Source organism: Castor canadensis, chromosome 5, assembly GCF_047511655.1.
Source record: "Castor canadensis chromosome 5, mCasCan1.hap1v2, whole genome shotgun sequence".
NCBI lineage: Eukaryota > Metazoa > Chordata > Mammalia > Rodentia > Castoridae > Castor > Castor canadensis.
The window spans coordinates 170958230-170980901 of NC_133390.1; the positions used below are offsets into that span (position 1 = coordinate 170958230).

The window sequence follows — 22672 nt, forward strand, 5'->3', positions numbered from 1 at the left end:
CTCCTACCTCAGGAACACTGGCTGTCACCACTGTTGTATTCCCAGTGCTGCTGCTTGTCATGTAGGCCCTCACTCAAATATGTGTCATCTCTTCAGAGAGATCTTTCCTGACCTCTCAAATGAGCCCACACACATTTCCCTCCACCAGGTTATTCTTTCTCAGGTCACCTCATTGCTTTCACGTGTCGCACTTGCCATTCTCTAAGTTTGGCTTAGTCTCTGGCTGTTACCAGATTCACCCTAGTGGGCAGGAGCACTAGCTCTGAGACAGATAACTGTCTATCTGTCTGCCACCTGTTAGCTGACAGACTGTGAATGAGGGCAGCAGCCGTGCTGTCTCCACAAGCTGCGTGGGTGACTGAGGTACTGTGTAAAGCGTGGGCCAGAGCCTGGCACGTGGAAAGTGCATAGAGATGTCTGCTATTAGGCTTAGCCGCGGGGTGAAGCAGTAGGCAGCCGGCCCGTGCTTGTTGGAGGTGATTGGAGAGGCCCGAGGGCCTGGCTGGGAGCCAGCTGGTGCTAGTGCCTCCTGTCCTTGACACTCATGCCCTGAGACATGCAGGAGATGCTTCTGACTTTTGGCACTTCTTTAGGTGTTGCAAATCTGGGGTTAGTTGCAGGTGGCACTCTGACAGCCTGGTGGCAGAGGGCAGAGCAGAGGTCAGACCCAGCAGTTCAAAGGCTGTTGAACTTCAACTGCTCTAAGAAGGCTGGCAAGTGTGTGGTGTATTGAGGCAAAAGTCTTCCATCCATCATTGGTCAAAGTATTCTTGGTGCTGCCGGTGGGAAATAGATTGTGCATAGCAACTCCTAGAGTAGGCCTTTCCTGTTGGGCAATAGATCCATGGGGAATTGCTTCAGCCGCCAGCCTGTTGGGGAGCACGGTAGTCGACTGGCGTGCTTTACAGCTATGGCAGCGCAAGCTGTACACATCACACATGCTGCCCTGCCTTTCTCTCCTTCCAGTTTTGCATTTGGCTCCCTGATATCTGCCGTGGACCCAGTGGCCACCATTGCAATTTTCAATGCACTGCACGTGGACCCAGTGCTCAACATGCTGGTGTTTGGAGAAAGTATTCTCAATGACGCAGTCTCCATTGTCCTGACCAAGTAAGTGGGGGTGAGAGCCAGAGCTCCAGGAATGCTGCCTGGGCAGTGGCTCATCCTCTGCGCTGGCTCACTGCTGCCTTCCCTGCACTGACAAGCCAGCCCACTGTGCCACCAGACCATGTTGGACAGGGTGAGGAGAGGAAGGCTCGCCTCTCTTGTTATACCTTCTTATAGCTGTGTTTCCCAGTTGTCTTTGCCTCAGCATCCCTCCAGCTGCTTGTCATATGCAATTGGCCTGGGCGAGTTCTGTGTTCTTAATTCTTTCCCCAGTTGATGCTACAGCACCCACCGAGGAGTCCTTGTTGGGGCAGCATTGTTAAAGACAAAAGCAGGAAACACAGTGCAGGGTATAGCTCAGTGGTAGAGCAGTGGTCGAGCATGTGTGAGGCCCTGGGTTCCATCCCTACATGGCAAAAAGAAAGAGCATGGGCAGGCCTTACTCTTCCACTTCCTAGCTGGTGCACAGCTGTAAAATAGTAGAATACTAATCGCCTGAAGATGCTATTTGCAAAAGCCATATTGGAAGCCGCAAATCTTCTTCAAATGCCCTGCTAAGATCTGAGAAATTAAAGATGAATAATAAAAATGCCAGAATTCTTATATTGGAATAAAATAGTGTTCTGCTGTGCCTAGAGCCCAGACTTTGAAGTCAGGCTGAGCTGGGTTCAAGTCCTACTGACGTTCTCAGCTGTATGGCTCCAGGGCAACAGCTGCCTCTCTGAGCTATTGCTCCTCAGCCGTAAAGTGAGGTGGCAGTGCCTCAGCCCAGGCTTGGACTGAGGACTGAATGCTTACATAGGACCCCACTTGAGAGATACCTGACTCCGTAAGTGCCACACCCTTCCTCCCCAGCTCCTCTCACTGGGTCACTCCGCTTTTTCCCTATTTTGGCCATGTCTCTGTAGGCAGAGCTTACCAAGTACTGTTTAATTGCAAGAAGTACTCCCCAGACCTAAAAAAATGAAACCCAGTCAGGCACAGAAGCTGATGTCTGTAATCCCATCTACTCCAGAGGCAAAGCTCAGGATCTTGGTTGGAGCCCAGTCCAGGCAAAAAGTTAGCAAAATTCTTCTCAACAAATAAGCAAGGAGTGGTGGTATAAACCTGTAATCTCAGCAGAAGAGATAGGAGGATTGAGGCTCAAGACCCTATCTGAAAAATAACTAAAACAAAACAGGAGTAGGGGTGTGACTCAAGTAATAAATTGCCTGCCTGGCCAAGTGCAAGGCCCTGAGCTCAGACCACCAAAAAAGAAACCCAAACTTTAGAATATTTCTGTTTTTCTAAAGGTAATACATATACTCCTCATATAAAATTTAGAAAATATTTAAGCAAAAAAGAAAGAAAAGGCTGGGCACAATGGTAGCTCACACATGTAATCCTAGCTACTTGGGAGGCAGAGATAAGGAGGATTGCAAAGCATGGCTGGCCGAGTAGCTCAAGTGGTAGAGCACCTGCCTAGCAAGTGTGAGACCCTGAGTTCAAGCCCCAGTACAGCCCCCCCAAAAAAAAAGAAAAGAAAGAAAAACTGTATATATCTTTACTATCCTAAGATAAGAATTTGGTGCAACTATATATATATATATATATATATATATCTTATTTCAATGGACTTGTACCCCAAATGCTATATTACCACTTTCCCTTTGAACAGAGTTAATAAAATAATCTTCTATAGCGTAATTTTACAGATTGCTGCTTTCTTTGGATTTGCTATGGTATATTTAACCAATTCCCTCTTACTGGCTTTATTTATTTATTTGGTGATGCTGGGGTTTGAACTCAAGGTCTATACTTTGAGTCACTACCAGCCCTTTTTTGTGATGGGTTTTTTTGAGGTAGGGTCTCGGACACTATTTGCCCAGGCTGGCTTTGAACCACGATCCTCTTGATCTCTGCCTCCTGAGTAACTAGGATTACAGGTGTGAGCTACTGGTGCCCACCCTCTTACTGGCTGTAAAGGTTTCTCTTGATAGAAATTTCTTTAGCTTCATTATAAAATTATCATGTATCATACTGCAAGACCTTTAAAAATCGGATGACGTTTTTCTTATCTAAGATATATTCTGAAAGCTGCTTAGCTTTCTGAGTTTTACTTACATCTCATATCCTGGTACATCTATTGAACATTTGTGATAAGAAATTTTGCCCAACATGGAGGCGACATCATGAGTTATTTTTATACATTGGGAGCTAAATTCAATTGCTTTGTGCCTGATTTATTTAAAGAAAAAGAAATTCATCACAGATAGGGCCTTTTCCAGACTTCCCAGGTCTCTTTGCTGCAGAAAGGCCAAAGATTAGGGGACACTTGAAAAATTGAGAGAAGATGCACCACTGTGTGTGGAGAAAGGTTCTCACTGGCAAGTGCCTTCGAAGGCCAAGGTCACCATAATGGCCCTTTCCACAGATGATCTGTGGACTGCGTGCATGTGGAGTTTCCAGCCTCCTCTTCCTCCATCCTCACTACTGTGGAGATACAGGCTGGCTAAGGAGACACAATTTCATGGTCTGCAGAGGTGCTGACAGCCTGTCGTCTGGCCTCTCGCTGCCTTTGGCTGGGGCCTTCTGTGTGCCAGACAATGCTCAGAGACCAGTTGAATGTGATAAACTGTCAGCAAAAACTACTCTTAGACAAGTGAGGGAGACATGGTGGATGGAAAGGATCCCAGGAGGCTTCTCAGTCACAGTGTCTTACGGGCCAGGTCTTGAAGTCTGATGGGAGTGCTGAGACAGAAGCAGGAGGAGGGGGCATGGTAGACCTGTCCCCTTTTCATTGTTGTTTGACTACCAAAACCTCAGCTTCTGGGAGCTGTTGTCACCTTTTCTGGCTTACAAGGTGGAATCGCATCTTGTTGCTAAGAGGGATACTTCATAAACGCTCATTTCCAAAGTGATCTGACACCTTCACCTTGGCAACCAAATGTGTGAATTGATGACCCCTTTTAAAATGTCACCTTCACAAGTGCCAGAAAGCAGGGCATCTTCTGTTTCTTCGATAACTTAAAATTACTTTTAGCTTTAATTCGTTACTATGACAATGTATTATTATACTAATTGCTGTGGAGGAAGCCTTTTGCTTTCTCCAGTTACTGCTTAAGTGCATGAATGGACCCTCAAGTAGCATTGTCCTGTGCCTTGTGTGAGAGGCATGGCCATGAGAGATGACATGCACAAACTGCTAGGCCAGGAGGAGCCTGAAGTCACCTTTCATTTATCTGGAGTTCAGAAACCATTGGCCAGCCCTCAGTCTAGTTATCTTTGACCCTCTGCCTTCTCAGTATAAAAAGAAAGCAGTGGGCTCAGCCTGGCTTGGCCAGGGGCGAAGAGGGTGGGAGCAGCAGTGCGTGTGCACATGGTCTGGGTCCATGTGGAAAACTGGGTGGTCATGGCCTTCAAAAGCACTTCTCCAATGAGAGACCTTGTTGGTGACTTGCATGGACAGAAGGGGTAAGGAGATGGTATGCTCAGGAGAGCCTGAGGGAGGACAAATTTCTTTTTTGCAAGGCCTCTCATTCTGTGCGGTGAGTGTCCAGGGCAGGACTCCTGGATCATGTGACAAGCAGCCCTTTATCAGGGATCACTCTCCTCTCAAGTGAGTGTCAGTAATCATGCTGAACGTTGTAACTGGCCATTCTCAGTTTTACTCACAAGTTCAGCAAAAATGTTTTGTGTGTCTTTTGTGTGCTGAGCTAAGCTGTGCGCCCTTGATCTATGTCAGTGAACAGGTGGACACAGGCTTGGTCCTCATGGAGACTCACTGCAGTTTTCACACACTGTGAAGAAGTCCGACCCATGTGGACCTATAAATGGCCTGGCCTGTATGGAGGGGCAAGGCAGGTGTCCTGTGCCAGTGGCATTGACCTTGGGTCCTGAGGGACAAGTGGGGACCTTAGCTGGGGTTGGGGAAGGGGAGGATGACCTTCCCCAGGGAAGTGCCAGTTACAGGATGGGCCACCATAAATGGAGAGGAGATGTGCTCAGGGAGGTCAGAAAAACCTAGTCATACTGAGAACAATGGGCTTCTAAAAGCATTGTGTAACTGCTGAGGAATGTTAGGCAGGGTGGTAACCCCTCAGCTGTGCCTTTTAAAGGGCTCACCCAGGCTGCTGAGTGCTGGTCTGCAGGAAGATCCTGATGTCCATAGAGAGATCTGGGGGCCTGGCTCTTGGAGGACAAGTGTGTGTTGGGGGTGGTGGGGAGTGAAGGGATTCGAGAGGCTGATATTTAATGAGAACAGCCCCAGTTCATGGCATGGAGCTTTTCCCTTTGGGGAAAAAACCAACAATTGAATTGAAGGCTTCTGACATTTTACTTTGCTATTAGAGTGAAAGTTCTTTCAGTTCCTCCTCCTCACTATCTCCAAGTTCTTCCTCTTATCCTGGAACCTCAGACATTTTGTTTCTGGGCATCTCCATTCCAACCTGATTTCTTGCCAAAGATTTAGTTTCAGGTTTTATGGTGAACACTTCACATTGACAACCCATCCTCAGGGTGAAATACCAACAGGGCCTTTCACCGGCCCTGCCACAACCTGCTGCTCCTACCCATCTCCTGCCACTGTCCTCTCCTCTACCCACCAGATCCCATTGTCATGTTTTTAATGACACTGATCCGTGCCCTTGATCCTTCCTACAGAGTGCTCCATGGGCCTGGGCTCTCTGCCAGCTTGCTTTCCTCTTCACCTGATGACCTCTGCTTTTTTTTTTTTTTTTTTCCTGGTGGTACTGGGATTTGAACTCAGGGACTCTCCTTGCTAGGCAGGTGCTCTACCACTTTAGCCACTCCTTCAGTCCCTTTTCATGTTGGGTATTTTTGAGATTAGGGTCTCAAGAACTGTTTGCTGGGGCTGGTTTAAACACCGATCCTCCTAATTGCTGCCTCCTGAGTAGTTGACATTGTAAGTGTGAGCTACTAATTCCTGGCTGATCTGTTCTTTCTTTTTTTTTTTTAATTATTCATATGTGCATACAAGGCTTGGTTCATTTCTCCCCCCTGCCCCACCCCCTCCCTTACCACCCACTCCGCCCCCTCCCTCTCCCCCCCACCCCCTCAATACCCAGCAGAAACTATTTTGCCCTTATTTCTAATTTTGTTGTAGAGAGAGTATAAGCAATAATAGGAAGGAACAAGGGTTTTTGCTGGTTGAGATAAGGATAGCTATACAGGGCATTGACTCACATTGATTTCCTGTGCATGGGTGTTACCTTCTAGTTTAATTCTTTTTGATCTAACCTTTTCTCTAGTTCCTGTTCCCCTTTTCCTATTGGCCTCAGTTGCTTTTAAGGTATCTGCTTTAGTTTCTCTGCGTTAAGGGCAACAAATGCTAGCTAATTTTTTAGGTGTCTTACCTATCCTCCCTTCCTTGTGTGCTCTCGCTTTTTTCATGTGCTCATAGTCCAGTCCCCTTGTTGTGTTTGCCCTTGATCTAATGTCCACATATGAGGGAGAACATACGATTTTTGGTCTTTTGGGCCAGGCTAACCTCACTCAGAATGATGTTCTCCAATTCCATCCATTTACCAGCGAATGATAACATTTCGTTCTTCTGACCTGTTCTTTATCCTAGGTGGAAACCCAGCTCACATTGCCTCAAGAACCTTCTTTGCTCCCACCAGTCTGAGTTGGATGCCCATTCTTTTAGTACAGCCCTGTACCCTCCCCCCGGGTTGTCCTTCCTTCTCATCTTGTTGGCTCCCTCCTTAGACTGGGGCAAGTCCTTTGCCCTCACCTCTGAGCCCCAAGAACTAATGCAGTTCCTGGGATAAAGCAGGTGAACAAATAAACATTTGACTGACCGACGAATAGAATGAATGAATGAATGAATGAGGGAAGAAGCAAGAAATAAGCTTTTTGTTTGTTTTTGTGGTACTGGGTTTCGAACTCAGGGCCTTCACCTTGAGCCACTCCACCAACCCTGTTTTTGTGAACGGTTTTTCAAAGTAGGGTCTCACGAACTGTTTGCCTGGGGTGGCTTCAAACCACGATCCTCTTGATCTCTGCCTCCTGAGTAGGTAGGATTACAGGCATGAGCCACCAGCACCTGGCAAGAAATAAGTTTTAAGTTCTAAGTTAATTTCTAAGAACTTTGTCTATAACATTTAACTTCTGTTTTCTTTTATTTCCTAGCACAGCTGAAGGTTTAACAAGAAAAAATATGTCAGATGTCAGTGGGTGGCAAACATTTTTACAAGCCCTTGGCTACTTCCTCAAGATGTTCTTTGGCTCCGCAGCGCTCGGCACTCTCACTGGCTTAATTTCTGCGTTAATATCCTTTTAAGACGATGAGCGTGCAGAGCGGGGGAGAGGCTCTTGATTGCACCTCTTGCTCGGTATTTTCTCCCATTCCTTAAGGAGCCAATTTTAATCTAAGGTTTTGTTTAAAAAAAAATTTTATGTTGAGTTCTGGTTTGAGAAACTCTAATTTAAACTCAAGGATTTTTAAATGTAACATATGAAGTGTAGGATGTCATGCACACTGTCGGGTGTCAGTTATGACTTTGGGGGGCTCCTCCATTCCCAGAGGACAATAACCACATCCACTTGGCTTTCCTTTCCCACCGCTTCAGTTGTTACCTTTAGGAAATCAGAAATTAATTTTCTTGGAGAATGGGAAATTAAGAGCGTCTTTCTTTCCCCTTGAAGGTGATCATCTGGAGCGGTTGGAAAAGGGGCGCTCAGAGCTACCACTGTGAAGGTTCTCTGCCCTGATTTTGTTGCTTGACAGCCCAGAAGCTTCTCTAACCAGAGAAGGAGACCTGTTACGCAGTAGTGAAAAACCATCATGCCTAAACTAGGATTGGGCTCTACAGCATTTCTGTAGTACCTAAGCCTATGTCCCCGGCAATGGCCGCCTATCCTTCACAGATGTCTGGGCTCCATGGTGTTTCTCTGCTATTCTGCTGGATTTTCACATGGGCTCCTTGACCACAATCTAAAGGCTTATTGAGTTGGCTGACAGCTTTTCATATGGTACCAGTAAACAGAATGGCAACGAAGAACCTTCTAGTTCAGTATTTGCCCCCGTATTTATCTTTTTCTTTAAGAAAGCACATATTGTAATGCAGCCATGACTGGGGACTCAGAGCTGTGGTCTGGGCCTGGGAAGCGAGCAGTGTCTGAGTGTGTGTAGACTCTCCTCTCACAGGGATTAGAGCTTGGAGGAAAGACAGGCCTTCGCCAGGGCCTTGAGTCCCTGGAGACCAGGCTGGTGGATGCACACGGGTGGAGGGGTAGGGAGCGGCCTGACGATGTGGGCTGTCCTCAGTGTGTCTGCAGCCCAGCCCTCTAAGTCAGCATTTTTATTCATTTATTTTGCAATACTGGGATTTAAACTACACCTTGAGCCACTCCACCAGCCCTTTTTTGTGAAGGTTTTTTTTGTTGTTGTTGTTTTGAGATCGGGTCTTGTGAACCTTATTGAGGCTTCAAACCTTGATCCTCCTGATCTCTGCCCCCTGAGTAGCTAGGAGTACAGGCCCAACTCTAAGCTGGCATTTTTAAAGAAGTTGGCTTGGGCTGATTTTAATTTTCTCTTGACATTTGTCTTAGGAATTTATACTCCTCAATGTTTTGTCAGAGTCCCATTTTATAATAACTGTCTCTCTACAGAGGAAAAAAATCCACACTCACAAGCTTGGGAAGCTACCCATCTCCTCAACTCCTTGCTCACTGTACAGTTAGGAAGGCAGCAGCTTTGTGCTCTGTGTTTCCATCCAGGGCCCTCGTGGCCCCCGGTCCTTTTCCTTAACGGCTGTGTTCACGTACTGAAGCACATCGACCTGAGGAAGACGCCCTCCCTGGAGTTCGGCATGATGATCATTTTTGCCTACCTGCCATACGGCCTCGCAGAAGGGATCTCACTCTCAGGTAGGGGCAGCCAGGACTGCTGCCTGGTGAAAGAGGGTTTGTTACCAGAGACAGCTCCTGCTTCACTGATAAGAAAGCCTGAGGTTCAAAGAGATTACGTACCTTGCCCAGGGTCGCAGCTGAAATTGGCAGAGTAGTGATTTCTAATGTTGTCTTTTTTTGTTTTTTGCAGTACTGGGGCTTGAACTCAGAGCTTACACCTTGAGCCACTCCACCAGCCCTTTTCTGTGATGGGTTTTTTTGAGATAGGGTCTTGCAAACTACTTGCCCAGGCTGGCTTTGAACCTCGATCCTACTGATCTCTGCTTCCTGAGTAGCTAGGATTACAGGCGTAAGCCACTGGCGCCTGGCCCTAGAGTTGTCTTGACCGGAACAGATGCTTATAACCCTCCCCCAACCTGCCTGCAAAACAGTTCATGGTGAGCACACAGACCAAGGCTGCCTTAGAGGGGCAAGCAAGTGCCGCTGTGGCATCACAATAGTGTGGTAGGGTTCACTGGACACAGCAAACCTGAATTCAGTTGTTTGTTTTGTTTTGCTCTGCTTTTTGAGATAGGGTTTTGCTATGTAATGCTGGCTGGCCTCAAATTTATGGTCCACTTGAGTCAGCTTCTGGAGTAGCTGGGATTACAGGTGTCTACCACCATACCTGGCCTGTATTCAGGTGTATTTTAAATGCCCTCACCACCACCCCCATGAAGTAGGCACAAGGAGGTGAAGCCATTAATGCCACGCTGCACAGGTGGTAGGGGAGCCATGACACTGAGACACAGACATCTTGTTTCCATAGACTCTCCCTGCACCCAGGGCAGGAGGTAAGCAGTTCCCAGCTGCAAATGGTTCTAGAATGTGATCCTAGAAGAGGGTTCTTCCACCTGCAGGAGGAGTGACTGCACAAAGAGCAGTGGGTCCTAGAGTCCTCCCTGCCTTGGAATCAGTCAGCAGCCCCTGTCTGCAGGCTTGGTGTAGTCCATCTTCCTGCCCCAAGTGGTGTCCAACCTATGTCTACATTGTCACATTGCAGAAGTGGAGGCTGTGTGCATGTGTGGAGCAGGACTTGCGTCTCCCCTGCACAGGTACTGCTGAGTGGGGAGGGCCCTGCCTTTGACATCCCAGTCCACCCTTTGAGGGAGGGCTCTGCAGAGGCCTTGTTTAGGAAGAGGCACCATTGCAGGGCTAGTTTGATCTCAGTTACAGGAAGGTTTTCCATTTTTTAAGCCCAGTCAGGGTGTGGCACAGCATTGTGAGGCTGACAAATATGTGCAGACATGTGCCCACACAGCTGTGAGACGTCCCCTTGCGCCCTGCACTTGGTCCCTCTGCTTGCTCCTGAGTTCGGCAACCTGACCTGCATCTGTCACTGTTGTCTCACCTCTTCCAGAGTGGCATAGAAATGAAATCACATAGCATGGAGTAAAGTATCTCATTCCTGTCAATGATAATGCTGAGAAGCATCCGAGGCTTTGCACTTGTCAGTGGTTTACGTGTTCCTACTCCTGGCAGTGTGTCTGTCCATTCCCTTATTGAAGGACATTCAGACTTTTCCACCTTTGGGCTGTGAACATACATGCATGTGCTTTCACTTATCTCGGGTAAATAAATACCTAGGGGTGAGGTTGCTGGGTTATATGGTATTTATGTCATATGATATTTTCTTTTTTCTAAGTTACTGCATCGTTTTGCATTCCCATTAGAATGTATGAGAAATCCAGTTGTTCCTCAGCCCTTTCTTTGCTTTTTCAATTCCTCCATCCTGCGGGGTGTGTAGCGATTGGCTTTGGCTGCGCCATGGTGTGGTTCTGATTTGCTTTTTCGCACGTGTCTGTTGTGGCACGTGTAATCGGTAAACTCGTTGGTTAGGCTCTCGTTTTAGGTACAGTTTATCTACAGGAGTCCTTGGAGTCATTTTACACCTCCCCCTCTCGCCTTGCCATGTTTCTGTTTTCCCCTGTGTTCTTGAGCGTATTTATAGGAGCTGTTTTAATGTCCTTGTTGGCAAATTCCTTCATCTCTGTCAATTCCTGGTCTGCCTATCAGTTAATTTATTTTCTGCTCATAGGCCATAGTTTCCTTTTCTTAGTTTTTTATTAAGTTATTTATTTTGCTATTAAGTTTTTTATTTTGTTTTTTTGCGGTACTGGGGTTTAAACTCTGGGCCTCACGCTTGCTAGAGAGGCACTCTACCACTTGAGCCGCTCCAACCAGCCTTTCTTTATGATGGGTTTTGTTTGAGAAAGGGTCTCGCAAACTGTTTGCCCAGGCTGGCTTTGAACCACAATCCTCCTGGTCTCTGCCTCCCAAGTAGCTAGGATGACAGGCATCAGCTCCACTATTAAGTTTTGATTGGAAGCCAGTCACTGAACTCTATGTTGAATACCAGATTTTATTCTTCTTTATGTAGCTCTGGACTTTTCTTGTGGTTCGTACTAAATCTCTTGTAATCTGTTTAATTCTTTTGAGACCGACTTTTAAACTTTGTTAGGGCAGGTCCAGAGGAGCGCCCTTGTGCTGTGACCTCCTTTGTACTGTGAGCTCCCTGCCCTCTGGGCACACAGTTTCTGGAATTTTTGGGCCTCCTTCTAGGGGCTCTTTCTCTTGGAATTTCCTCATACACATGGATGAGTAGCCAGCAGATTCCAGGGACTTTTCAGAGATCTCAGAGCAATCTGTGCGGCTGCTCCAGCTCTGATCTCCATCTCCCTTCAGAGAGGCCAACTGTGGGCTGCTGGGTTTGCACTCCTGTGCCTCTCTCAGCTGGAAGTGACCTCCAGGCAATGAGCATGGCAGGGCCTGGGCAAGGATGGCCACCCTGCTTGTCTCCCTACCTGGCACAGTCCTGCTCTCCTTCTTTCCAATGTCAGAAAATTTATGTTTAACCCAATTTTAGGTTTTCTAGGTGTTTCTGGCAAGACAGCGATTTGAACAGCAATTATTTCTACATGGGCCAAGTGGAGTCCCTTATGGTTTGTAATGACTCAGTGGAGCAGGACTCTCTCTCCCGTGGCCACTAGCAGGAGTCATATGGGGCTGCTCTGTGAGCAGATCCAGCCAGGGAAGAAGCAGAGAGCACTCTGTCTCTCACTGGAGACCTCTGGTAAACCTCATGACTCTGTTTTTAATCCTGGTGTCTGCCACCAGGTTCCTTGCCTTTACTGAATTATGGCACCTCCATGAGGATTACCTGTGAGTCATTTGGTTCTAGCCTAGCTATTTTTACCTCTAAATTTCTAAATTATTCTTCCACCCACTGATGAGTATCATTGAGCACCTGTGGGCAAAGATAGATTCCATGCACCTGCTTGGAATTCATGTCTAAAACAAGGGAGTGATTTTCTTGTCTTTTCTTACAGTGTCGGTGTTTTCTGTTTGTAGGAGTTCGGTTCCATAGAGATCCTGCTTCCCAGGCTGATGGGGCCTTAGAGATCTGCCTGGGCAAAGCACAGTTCTGCCCACACTTTGCCTTCTCTTCGGGTCACTCAGTTTTCAGAGAGGGGTTGGTTGGGTGCCCCTTGTAGAGTATGTGGAGTCCCCAGATTGCTCTGAAGAGCAAAGGGGAAAGAGTGTCAATCTCAGCATCTTCTTCCTTTCTATGCCCTGTTTTCCTGACTGTTGTGAAGGGCAAGCAGTGAGTGGTGAGTGGCTCCCATGACCAGCTAGCAGGGCATTCTCTTCTAGTAATCATGAACCAGTTACCTAAAGCCACATGTTCATAGCACAGTTGGGAAGAACAGGGCTCTGTAGCCAGATCGACAGTCTGCAACCTCAGATCACAGACTGCACACCTGAGCTCCCACTTCCTCTAGCCAAGGCAGTGCTGAGGATGAAAGGGAAGGCAGGAGTTCTCAGGCCTCAGTGGGTGTTATTGTTAACCTTACCTGGCTTGCTTGAGCCCCATCTGTCCCTGTTGTCCAGGATAAATTAATAACACCCTTTTCATTCTAAAAATGTCCCGTTTTCAACAGCAAATTAGACCTCTCCCTATTACTATATAAAGTTACCTAACCTCCGAATCTAGGTTATAATTGTGTCATTGTTAAGCTATTTTTTATTGTTATGTCCAGCCAGTTTTTAGGGCTGCTTTGCCCTCCGGCTGTAAAGATTCAAAGGGAGTAGAGCAGACTCTTGCCCTTAGGCAGACATGAAGAGCAAACGTGGGGGGAGGGGGAAGCAGAGACACTGTCAATCACAGGAGGGGTGGGGTGATGATGGCAAGATTGACCAAGGCCATAAGGCTTTCTGTAGAGCACTGGCATAGTATTGGTCACAGGTGGATTGTATTATAGGGCACTCATGCACAAGTGTGGATCCAAGGAACCCCATTGCAGCACTGTACGTGAGACAAAAATTGGAAGCAACTAACTGTTGTTCGTCAGTAATGGGAAAGGTCAAGTTTGAGTCCATGCAGAATACTACATAGCCATGTCTAAAGGAATTTGACCTATTTGTACTGCCAGGGAAGGAACTCCAAGACATGCTGTTAAAATTTAAGAAAGTAAGTTGAAAAATCATTTGTTCAAATAATAAATATTATTCCTACTGTCTGCTGAGAAAACCTCCTCAACACTCAGTCATAGCCAAGATAAGATCAGGTTCCTGTGTGCAGAAGAAAGGCAGCAAGCACGTGAGCAAGCACATCACTAACAGGAAGAGACCAATCAGAGCATGCAGACAGACCACATGGATAGACCATGTGGTAGGGGCTAGGGTAGTCCTAGGAGGAGGCAGCTCGAGCCTTGTGCAGTGAGAGGTGCCACCCATGGGAGACAATGGGAAGCTGCAGGTGCTAAGGACCCTAAGTAGGCCTATGGAGTTTGGGGCTCCAGGCAGTGAGGGAAGCTGGGAGGCCGACCTTGACCCTGCAGGGTTTTCTGCAGACCTGGAGAGGAATTAGTATTCCATTATACTAGCAAAGGCAAGCGTTAGAGGCCTTTGAAAAGATCACTGTGCTGGTAGCAGGAGCCATATCCTGTAATAGACCGCTTGTTACTTTTTAGAAGACAGATAAACTTTATAATACATACTAAATGGACTGTTGCTTATTAAAGGTGTTACTGTGCCAATGGAGACATCTCTACTCTATACTTTAATGAATCTGAATGTTTTATTGCAAAATATGCTTATTACTGGGTGATTGACAAAGTACACTGAGTACGGTTTGATTCAGTCCTCACAAGTGTCAGATGTACTCATGTGGACATTGTACCATTACGCCTTTCCTGCCTTTTAGAGTTGGGCCCTTATTATATCCCTTTATTACATCTAAGTGATGAAGGTCTTCGCTATGTGGTTATCTTTCTTAAAGGACTTTCCCTTCTTAAGGAAGTAAATATGCTGGGAATTATTCCCCAGTAGTATTTTATAATGAGCCTTGCTTTTTATAACTCTTAGGGAAGTGAGCCTGGGCAGCACCGTTGCCCTCCTTTGTGTTTTCCAGCCTGTGCAGGTGGCAGCTGCAGTGGATGGGGATGGTCTGGATGGATGGTGGGAGGATCCTTGGTGTGCAGAGGCCACATGGGCAGACTCCTGTGCTGTCCCTCAGGTTCTTGTGCCCATTGCCAACCTGGACTGTTTCCTGTAGCCCCAGAACTGGCAGGAAACCCCAACTCAATGCTGGTCCAGCGTAAAGCACCTGGGCTGTCTAGAAAGCCTATTTCCAACATCAGTAGGTCAAGGACACAGGTGGCAACTCAGTGTCCAGATGGGGTTTGTTTATCCATACAGAAAAATTTAAACATTTGAATCAATTGCTGTTATTAGAAGTTTGGAAATTTCCCATAAGAAACAGATTGTTGGCATCTCACAAAACCAGCAGGAAAACGGCCAGCACAGGCTCCGCCCCCCCAGGGCTGCGGCAGCCTCTCAGCCACAGGAGTGTGTTTGCCCCATGGATTCTTATTCTTTGTATTTTTATTGTCTGACCCCTTGATCCAGTGCCAGCCAAGCCTCTTCTTTGCTGAGACTGTTCCCTGCTGAAGAGTGCAGAGACAGGACAGTCCTGAGAAACAGGGCTCTGGCACTGGGCTCTCCTAGTGTTCAGTCCCAAGGGAACTCCACATTGCCTTGTCAGATCCAACTGGCTGGAGTCTTTGCTCTCTGGAGTGGGTATTTAATGTCCCCCTCCTTTGGGCATGGCAGTCTCCCTCTCTGGGTAGAATGAGGGTTGGGGCAGAAGGTAATTCCGGTGATAAGGGCCATCCTGGCCTGCAATCCTGTTTGTGCTTCCCCACTATGATGATAGGTGCCCACCACCACGCCCAGCCATTGGTTGAGATGAAGTCTTTTGAACTTTCTGCCTAGGCTAGCCTAGATCTCCGCCTCCCAAGTTGTAAAGTGGTGTTGCTTTTTGTTGGTGGCAGAGCCTGCATTTTGCATTACGCTCTTGAAGGAGCAGCTCGCTCTTGAAGGAGCAGCTCGCTCTTGAAGGAGCAGCTTGTCTGGAGGTCACATACAGGAGCACACGGAGAGGAGCAGGTGAACCAAGGAGTGCTGGGAGAGGTTTCTGTTGTGTACTTGCTCTTTGTCCAGTAGAGCAGTGGTTCGGAGGACCTGCACCCCAGGAAGCCTGCTTAGCACTCTTGGGGAGCAAGTGAGCTAGTTGCCTGCCTGGTTTCCCATTGCCCATCTGTCAGGTGTGTCTTGCAGAAAGCATTGCTGGAATCTCCCATTTTTTGTAAGGAAAAATGAAAGAATAAAGGCCTATAATCCTACTCGGGAAGCAGAGATCAGGAGGATCACAGTTTGGGCAAACAGTTCATGAGACTGTGTCTTGAAAATACTCATCACAAAAAAGGGCTGGAGGAGCAGTTCAAGTAATAGAACAAAGGAGTTTGCTCTTCCTGAGAGGATGAAGGGCTAAAATGACCCAGCGTGCAGTCCATGTGTGGCATAGGCAGCAGATACCACAGGTAGTAAAAGAGCAGGTGGCTTATGTTGAGTGGGATGTTACATGCACAGGCAACCTTGAAGCTGGATGTCGGCAATCATCACCTTTTATAAATGCAAGTTACACAGTCAAACCCTGTTTCTTCAAAACAGCAGAAATGAAATGAGCTGAAACACGACTCATAAACTTTGACTTGGGATTTGTATATTGATGACTTTTTAAAAAAATCTCAGCTTCCTTACATGAAATAGAGACCTCTTTCCTGCAGCATAGACAGGGACCTACTGAGAAGAGCTCATGCAGAGGGCCTGAGAAGGGTGGATGCTGAGGCCGCCCCCATGCTCAGAAAGCAAAGAAGACTGCAGAGTCCCATAGAGGGCTTTGAAGAAATGAAGCCGGTGGGGGCAGGGATAGTGAGGTGACTCAAGTGGTAGAGCACCCGCCTAGCAAGCATTAGGCCTTAGTTCAAACTCCAGTACTGCCAAAAAATTAAAAGAAAAGAAATAAAATAATAAAATAAAACAAAGAAAAAAATAGAGACGGGCACTTGTGGCTCACACTTGTAATCCTAGTTGATCAGGAGGATCAAGGTTTCGAAGCCAGCCCAGGCAAATAGTTCACAAGACCCTAGCTCAAAAAAAAAAAAAAAATCACAAAAAAGGGCTGGTCGAGGGGCCCAAGTGGTAGGCCCTAACTAAGTTCAAACCCTAGTACCGAAAAGAAAAAAAGGAAGCCAACCGTGGTGGTACATATGTGTAATCCCAGCACTGGGGAAGCTGAGGCAGGGGGATGGCAAGTTTGAGGCCAGCCTGGGCTGCATGGCAAACCCTGTCTGGGGCGGGGTGGGGGCGAGGGGAGAGCTGGGCATTGATGGCTCATACCTATAATTCTAGCTACTTGGGATGTTGAGAATCAGAGCAAAATGCACTGGAGGTGTGGCTCAAGTGGTAGATCACCTGGTTTACAAGCCTGAAGGTCTTGAGTTCAAACCTCAGTCCCACCAAAAAAAGAAAGGAAAAGAACAAAAGAAATGACACATTACCTTCTTTAATAAAGTATCTTGTTTTTTGTCGTTTAACTTTAATACATGATCATTATGGGAAAATTCAAAATGAAGGAAAAAGTATCTTTTAAAAATCCACCCACTCTCCACATCCAGATTCTTCATGTCTCTCTGCTCATGATGACAGTGACAGCTCACACTGTTCAGCCCTGGTATGTGATGGGCACTTATGTGGCTTCACTTACTTCCTAACAGCTCCATGAGTGGGCACTGTTAAGTCCACTATGTGGATGGGAAAACTGAGGCTTAGAAAGAGGAAGTAACTCACCCAAGATCACCCAGCTGTGAGGAGAAAGAAGGGCCCTTGTTATTCCTCTGGGAGCCCTAAGTGTTGTTTTCTTTTTCCTTTTACTTTCTTCTTTACTTTTAAAATATTGATTTATTTTTAATTTTTTGTGGTACTGGGGTTTGAACTCAGGGCTTTGCACTTGGTTCTACCACTTTAACTACCTCCAGCCGTCTTTTACTTTGGGTTGTTTTTCAGCTGGGTGGCCCTGGGACTGTAGTCCTCCCTGTTGCCCCCAGCCCGCACAGGCGGTGCTTCACGTATATACTGCCACGCCCAGTTTGTTTGCTGACTAACTTTTTGCCTGGCTAACCTCACTAACTTTTTGCCTGGCTAACCTCAAACTATGATCCTCCCAGTCTACCCTTTCTGTCTTTTTCTCTTTTATTGTTTCTAACATTTACTCACATGCATATGCATTGTTTGGGCCACCTCCCCTCAACCCTTTCTCTTAAAATCCCTAATACTCCAGGTTCTGGGGTCTTGTAGGAAGTGTGCTATCCGGTTTGGGTGTCATGCAGCAGGTGCCTTCTGCCTGCTCATGTCTGCCCTTGCCTGTTCCCTCTCCAGGCATCATGGCCATCCTGTTCTCAGGCATCGTGATGTCACACTACACACACCATAACCTCTCCCCTGTCACGCAGATCCTCATGCAGCAAACCCTCCGGACTGTGGCCTTCCTGTGCGGTGAGTCCTGCCTCAGTGTGTGCCCACACAGCTAATCAGGTTTCCTGCCCTGTGATGGGCATTGGCTGAGACTTTCCCTGGCTTTAGGACACCAGACTCCCCCAGCCAGATGCCCCACTCCCTTACCTGTGCTTGTTCCTCTGGCTTTGCCATTACATGGGGTAAACCTAGCACCTAACAATAAACCAAACATAGTGAGAAGTACTGATATGAACATTTGAGACATGTGTTTCTAATGTATGACAGTGACATTTCTAAACATAACTTCCTTGGAAATTATACTAATGAGAGCTTGATGAAAAAGGCTCCATAGTGAAAAAGGAATTGGGGATCCTGGGTTAAACTGTAACAGGTTTTCAGTAGTGGGTATTGCGGGTGTCTGCTAGAGGGATGCTATCCCTGCATTTTCCCAGCTGCTCCACAGAGCCCTGTGGATAAAAGCAGACTGAAGGACCAGTATGCATGGGGATCCCACAGGTGGTGTCACCTGCTAGCTAGGATAGATTCTGAGGACTTTTTCTTTCCAGCAGGTTCAGGTTGAGCTCCTGCTCTCCTCCCCCAGGCTGCTCCTGGGTCTCCTCCCCAGTATGTACCTGGAAAGAAGGAGCCACTCACACACCATCCCTGCTCAGCTGGCCCCCAGGGGCTGTGCCTCAGCTGCTGTCAGCAGCATTGCCTGGCACTTCAGGAAACGTGTCTCACTTTGAAGTGCAAGGAGGGCGGGGATGTCTGTGCAGAGACAGGCACTTGGGTGAGGAGGTTCAGGTGACAAGAGGCCAGATGGCTCCTTGCCAAGAAACAGGATCAGAAGCCAGACCTCTTTTTCCTGGGCCCATGGGTATTCCATAGCACCCATCTCAGAAAGCCATGGCAGAAGATTCTGACCTTGACCCTCACCATCAAAGGAACCTAAAGTAAAGCATTCAGTTCTGTTTGATACCCATCAGAGGCAAATTATCTGCTAAATAGTACTCAGTTCTGGAATGGGTGTAGGGCCAGGCCCTGGGACGGCGTGAGCACTGACAGCCATCTCTTTTGGAGTCATTTGCAGTGCTTGTCTGAATGTAAAAGGCCTGGGCCAGCTGCCCCGACAGTCCAACCACGAAGAATTCAGCCTGTGTGCTGTAGCTTGTAGTGTCAGAAATAAGTAATGCAATGGCTGACTGCAGAGGGTGGCCTAGATCAGCCAGGTGTATCCAGGTGTGAGAATCGGTGCTGTCAGGGAAAGACACACAGTACATCCGGGTGTGTTTAAATGTACTGATTTGGAAAGATCACAAAAATATTAAATAAATATGAACAAATATTGCCCGACACTGTTGGGTTATGCCTGTAATCCTAAACCATGTGGGAGGCTGAGATTTGAAGGATCATGGTTCAGTGCCAACCCAGGGAAATAGTTTGAAAGACTCCATTTCTAAAATAACCAGAGAAAAATAGACTGGAGGTATAGCTTAAGCAGTAGAACACCTGCCTTGTAAGCACGAAGCTTTGAGTTCAAAACCCCAGTCCCATCAAAAAAAAAAAAAAGATCAAGGAGGGGAGGGGTCCTGGGCTTGTTTCATAAGGACACGTGACCAAAGAAACACACTGGTGAAGTGTTTAACACAGCCCTGTTTGTTCAGGATGTTCAGCTATTTTAAAATATGGCCCCTGCCTCCCTAGTTATTGGGCTATTCTGAGTAATGTCATAGTTTAAGCAGGGAGCCTGGAAATTTATAAGGTGCATTTTCTTAAAATACACAGTGACTGCTTGTACACTGAGTCTCTGTCGGGCCCTTTTGTACAGAGGGAGTGGAGGGGAGAGGAGCCAGGAGCTAGAAGCGGATCTCTTCCTGCTCATTCTGCTGGGTGTGGTTGCATTCTAACCCTTGGGCAGAGGTAGATAGGTCAAGTCAGTCATTTGGCTTTGTCTAGCCAGGCAGGAAGTTAACAAAAGACCCCTCTCCCTTGTCCCATGGCAACTCTAGTGTTCGCTGTGAATTGTTGCCACTTGGCCACTGTCGAGATCCTTGCTAATCACAGTGTTCAGTAAATGGACAGATTTGTATGTTTATCATCTCCTGGGTGGCAAAGCATTTATTTGTGTAGACATTTGACAGTTGACTCATTACATTGGGAAGCCCTGAGTAGCAAGGACACATGGCTTGTGTAACAGAAAAGAGAGAATCTAAGCACAAAGTAAGGTGTGGCTTAGGTGGTAGGGCACCTGCTTTGCAAGCCTGAAGCCAGTCCCGCAAAAAAAACAAAAAAAAAGGCAGCCATTAACTAGTAAACTGAATACTGGTTGTAGGATTTTCCAGAAAGTAAAGGGAAGTGTAATATTAGATTATGGCTTCCACATGTTGTTTTCTTAACAGTTGAATACTTTGTTGAAGAAAACAGTTGGGGGTGAATAATCCATTCTTTGATTTGTTTCAGAAACATGTGTGTTTGCATTTCTTGGCCTGTCCATTTTTAGTTTCCCTCACAAGTTTGAAATTTCCTTTGTCATCTGGTGCATAGTAAGTATTTTCCTTGCTTTTTATTGTTTATTTTAGATCAATAACCACATGTTCTGAATTCATTTATGTAACTGTTAACAGTTCAGGTCAACAGCTACATAGACACTCTTCTGTTTAAGATTTCTTTTGTTAAAAAATCACAAACATGCAATAAAGGGGCAAGGAATGAAATAAGTGAATGAATATCCCTGGAAGAGGACTTTCAGGTTTTTTTGTTTTGTTTTGTTTTGTTTTGTTTTCTAATGCCCTTGAATATTATGGTTTCCTTTAAAAACTGTAGCTTTAGGAAGCGGATAGGAGGCTCAGAGTTTGTGGCCAGCCTGAGCAAAAAAGTTACCAAGACCCCATTTCAACAAATAAGCTGGATGAAGTGATATAGGTCCCAGCTACTTGGGAGGCCGTAGGTAGGAGGATCACAGTGTGACCAAACTAAGTCTGACCCCAAGTAAAAATTCAAGACCCTATCTGAGAAACAACTAAAGCCAAAAAGAACTGGAGGCATGGCTGAGGTGGTAGAGTGTGTGCCCTGCGAGTCTGAGGCCCTGAGTTCACACCCCAGGGCTACCAAAAATAAAAAATAAAAATATCCAGCCCTCTCAGGCTCTTATCCCTATACGTGAATGGCTTCTCCCACTTGGGCAGTTTGCGTAGTGTGCTCAGGTCCTTGTTCTTGTCTGCCTCATGTCTCTTTTTCTTCAGTGTGAGCCCATCCCGCAGGCCCTACTGCTGGCACATTCTCGAGCCCCTCACTGTGTTAATTTGAGGCACTCCCAAGCATGTTAATATTCAGCCATAGGACCAGACACAGCCAGTGGGAAGCAAACTTTTAAGCACTGTCACTTACCATGGCAAACTGGTAAGGCCTGTCCATTTGGCACATGGGGAAACTGAGATAGAAAAGATAGGGAGCCCTAAGGAAAAAGATGCTCCCTGGCCATTGGGGTTCTCCCACCTCCCTGTTGGTAAGCGCTTGCCTGTTTGTCACAATCATCTGTCCTCTGAACTCAGGTTTCAGGACAAAAGAACCACCGCAAATGCCTTTTACAGAAGATCCAGTGGTTGACAATTTGGTCAACCATTGGTCAGGGGGCTACATTGGTCAGACCTGAAACACAAGTAGAGAATGTAAATGGAACTTCACAGGGTGAAACAGGGAGGCAACTTTCAGCTGTGAATTGGAAGGAAAATGTGAGGGTGCCTTGGGGATAACCCATTTTCCCTTGTCCCCATGCTCAGGCTGGCCCTGTAGCTCTTGGAGACACCTGGGCAGCACAGAGGGTTACAGTTCCACTCTCAGACTCAGCCTGACAGTCTAGAGGGGGGCTTTGGGGCTTCACCCAGGTTTGAGACATGGATCCACCTCTTCCTGCCTGGTCAACTTGGACCTGTTACTTTCCCTCTCTGTGCCTCAGTTTCCTTGTCTATATTATTGTCTAATAATACCTTCACAAGACCGCTGCAAGGAAGTAAATTATCCTGGTGTGATGCATGTAAACTGAAATGCTTAGCACTTTATTTGGCATAGAAATGTTTGCTGATTCAATGTACTTATTGTCAACTTGACCGTCACCCACACACCACACAGCAACCTCTGCTCATGCCTATTGAAGAATAAACTTAAGCCAGGTGTGGTGTTGACACCTGTAATCCCATCCCTCAGGAGACTGAGGCAGGATAAGGAGATCCAGGACAGCCTGGGTTACATAGCAAGATCTTGTCTCTAAAAGCCAAATACAAATAAAATGAAAAAGAATAAACCTAAAGCCTAAGGAATGTGTTATAGCATCCATTTAAAGTTAGTTGTGGGGCGAACCGAGATGAAAATGGAGGAAGTTCATAAATGGTTACGAATCTTCTCGGTAAGATTTGAACTTTACATGGAGCTGTATTTTGCTTTTGTTTTTGTTTTGTGCAGGACCCTGCACGTGCTAGGCAAGGTCCCCGCCCTGGTCCCCGCCCCTGGCCCGTGGTGTCAGGTCCGCATGCTTTGGGGGATGGCAGAGGCTGCCTAGGGCGGGGTTCCTGTGGAGCAGTCCTAGGTGCTCGGCTTCCTTTTGTCCACGGCCCGGTGGGCCTGGGGAATGGGGCCCCACGGGAGGGGCGGACGCCTCATCTGCCCCGTGGTGGTGCCTTCGGGGTCAGGCTGCCTCTGACTCCTCTCTGGACACTTGTGCCTGACCTCTTGGCACTCGGCCTTGCTCTGCCTTCATCACTGCACCCTTGGTGCCGCCCGTCCTCGCTCCCACCGCTAAACATAACCTACAGCGTTT

General features: G+C 47.0%; 1 protein-coding gene across 6 annotated transcripts in view; it reads left to right on the top strand.

Annotated features, from left to right (window-relative positions):
• Slc9a8 (solute carrier family 9 member A8) overlaps positions 1-22672 on the top strand; it is a 63132-nt gene that overhangs the window by 30737 nt on the left and 9723 nt on the right. For all 6 annotated transcript variants that reach the window (XM_074074963.1, XM_074074964.1, XM_074074961.1 and 3 more), the window contains 5 exons: positions 967-1110; positions 7240-7378; positions 8874-8979; positions 17782-17898; positions 20320-20402. In XM_074074963.1, the coding sequence (XP_073931064.1) occupies positions 967-1110; positions 7240-7378; positions 8874-8979; positions 17782-17898; positions 20320-20402 (589 nt within the window). The remainder of the gene's footprint in view (positions 1-966; positions 1111-7239; positions 7379-8873; positions 8980-17781; positions 17899-20319; positions 20403-22672) is intronic.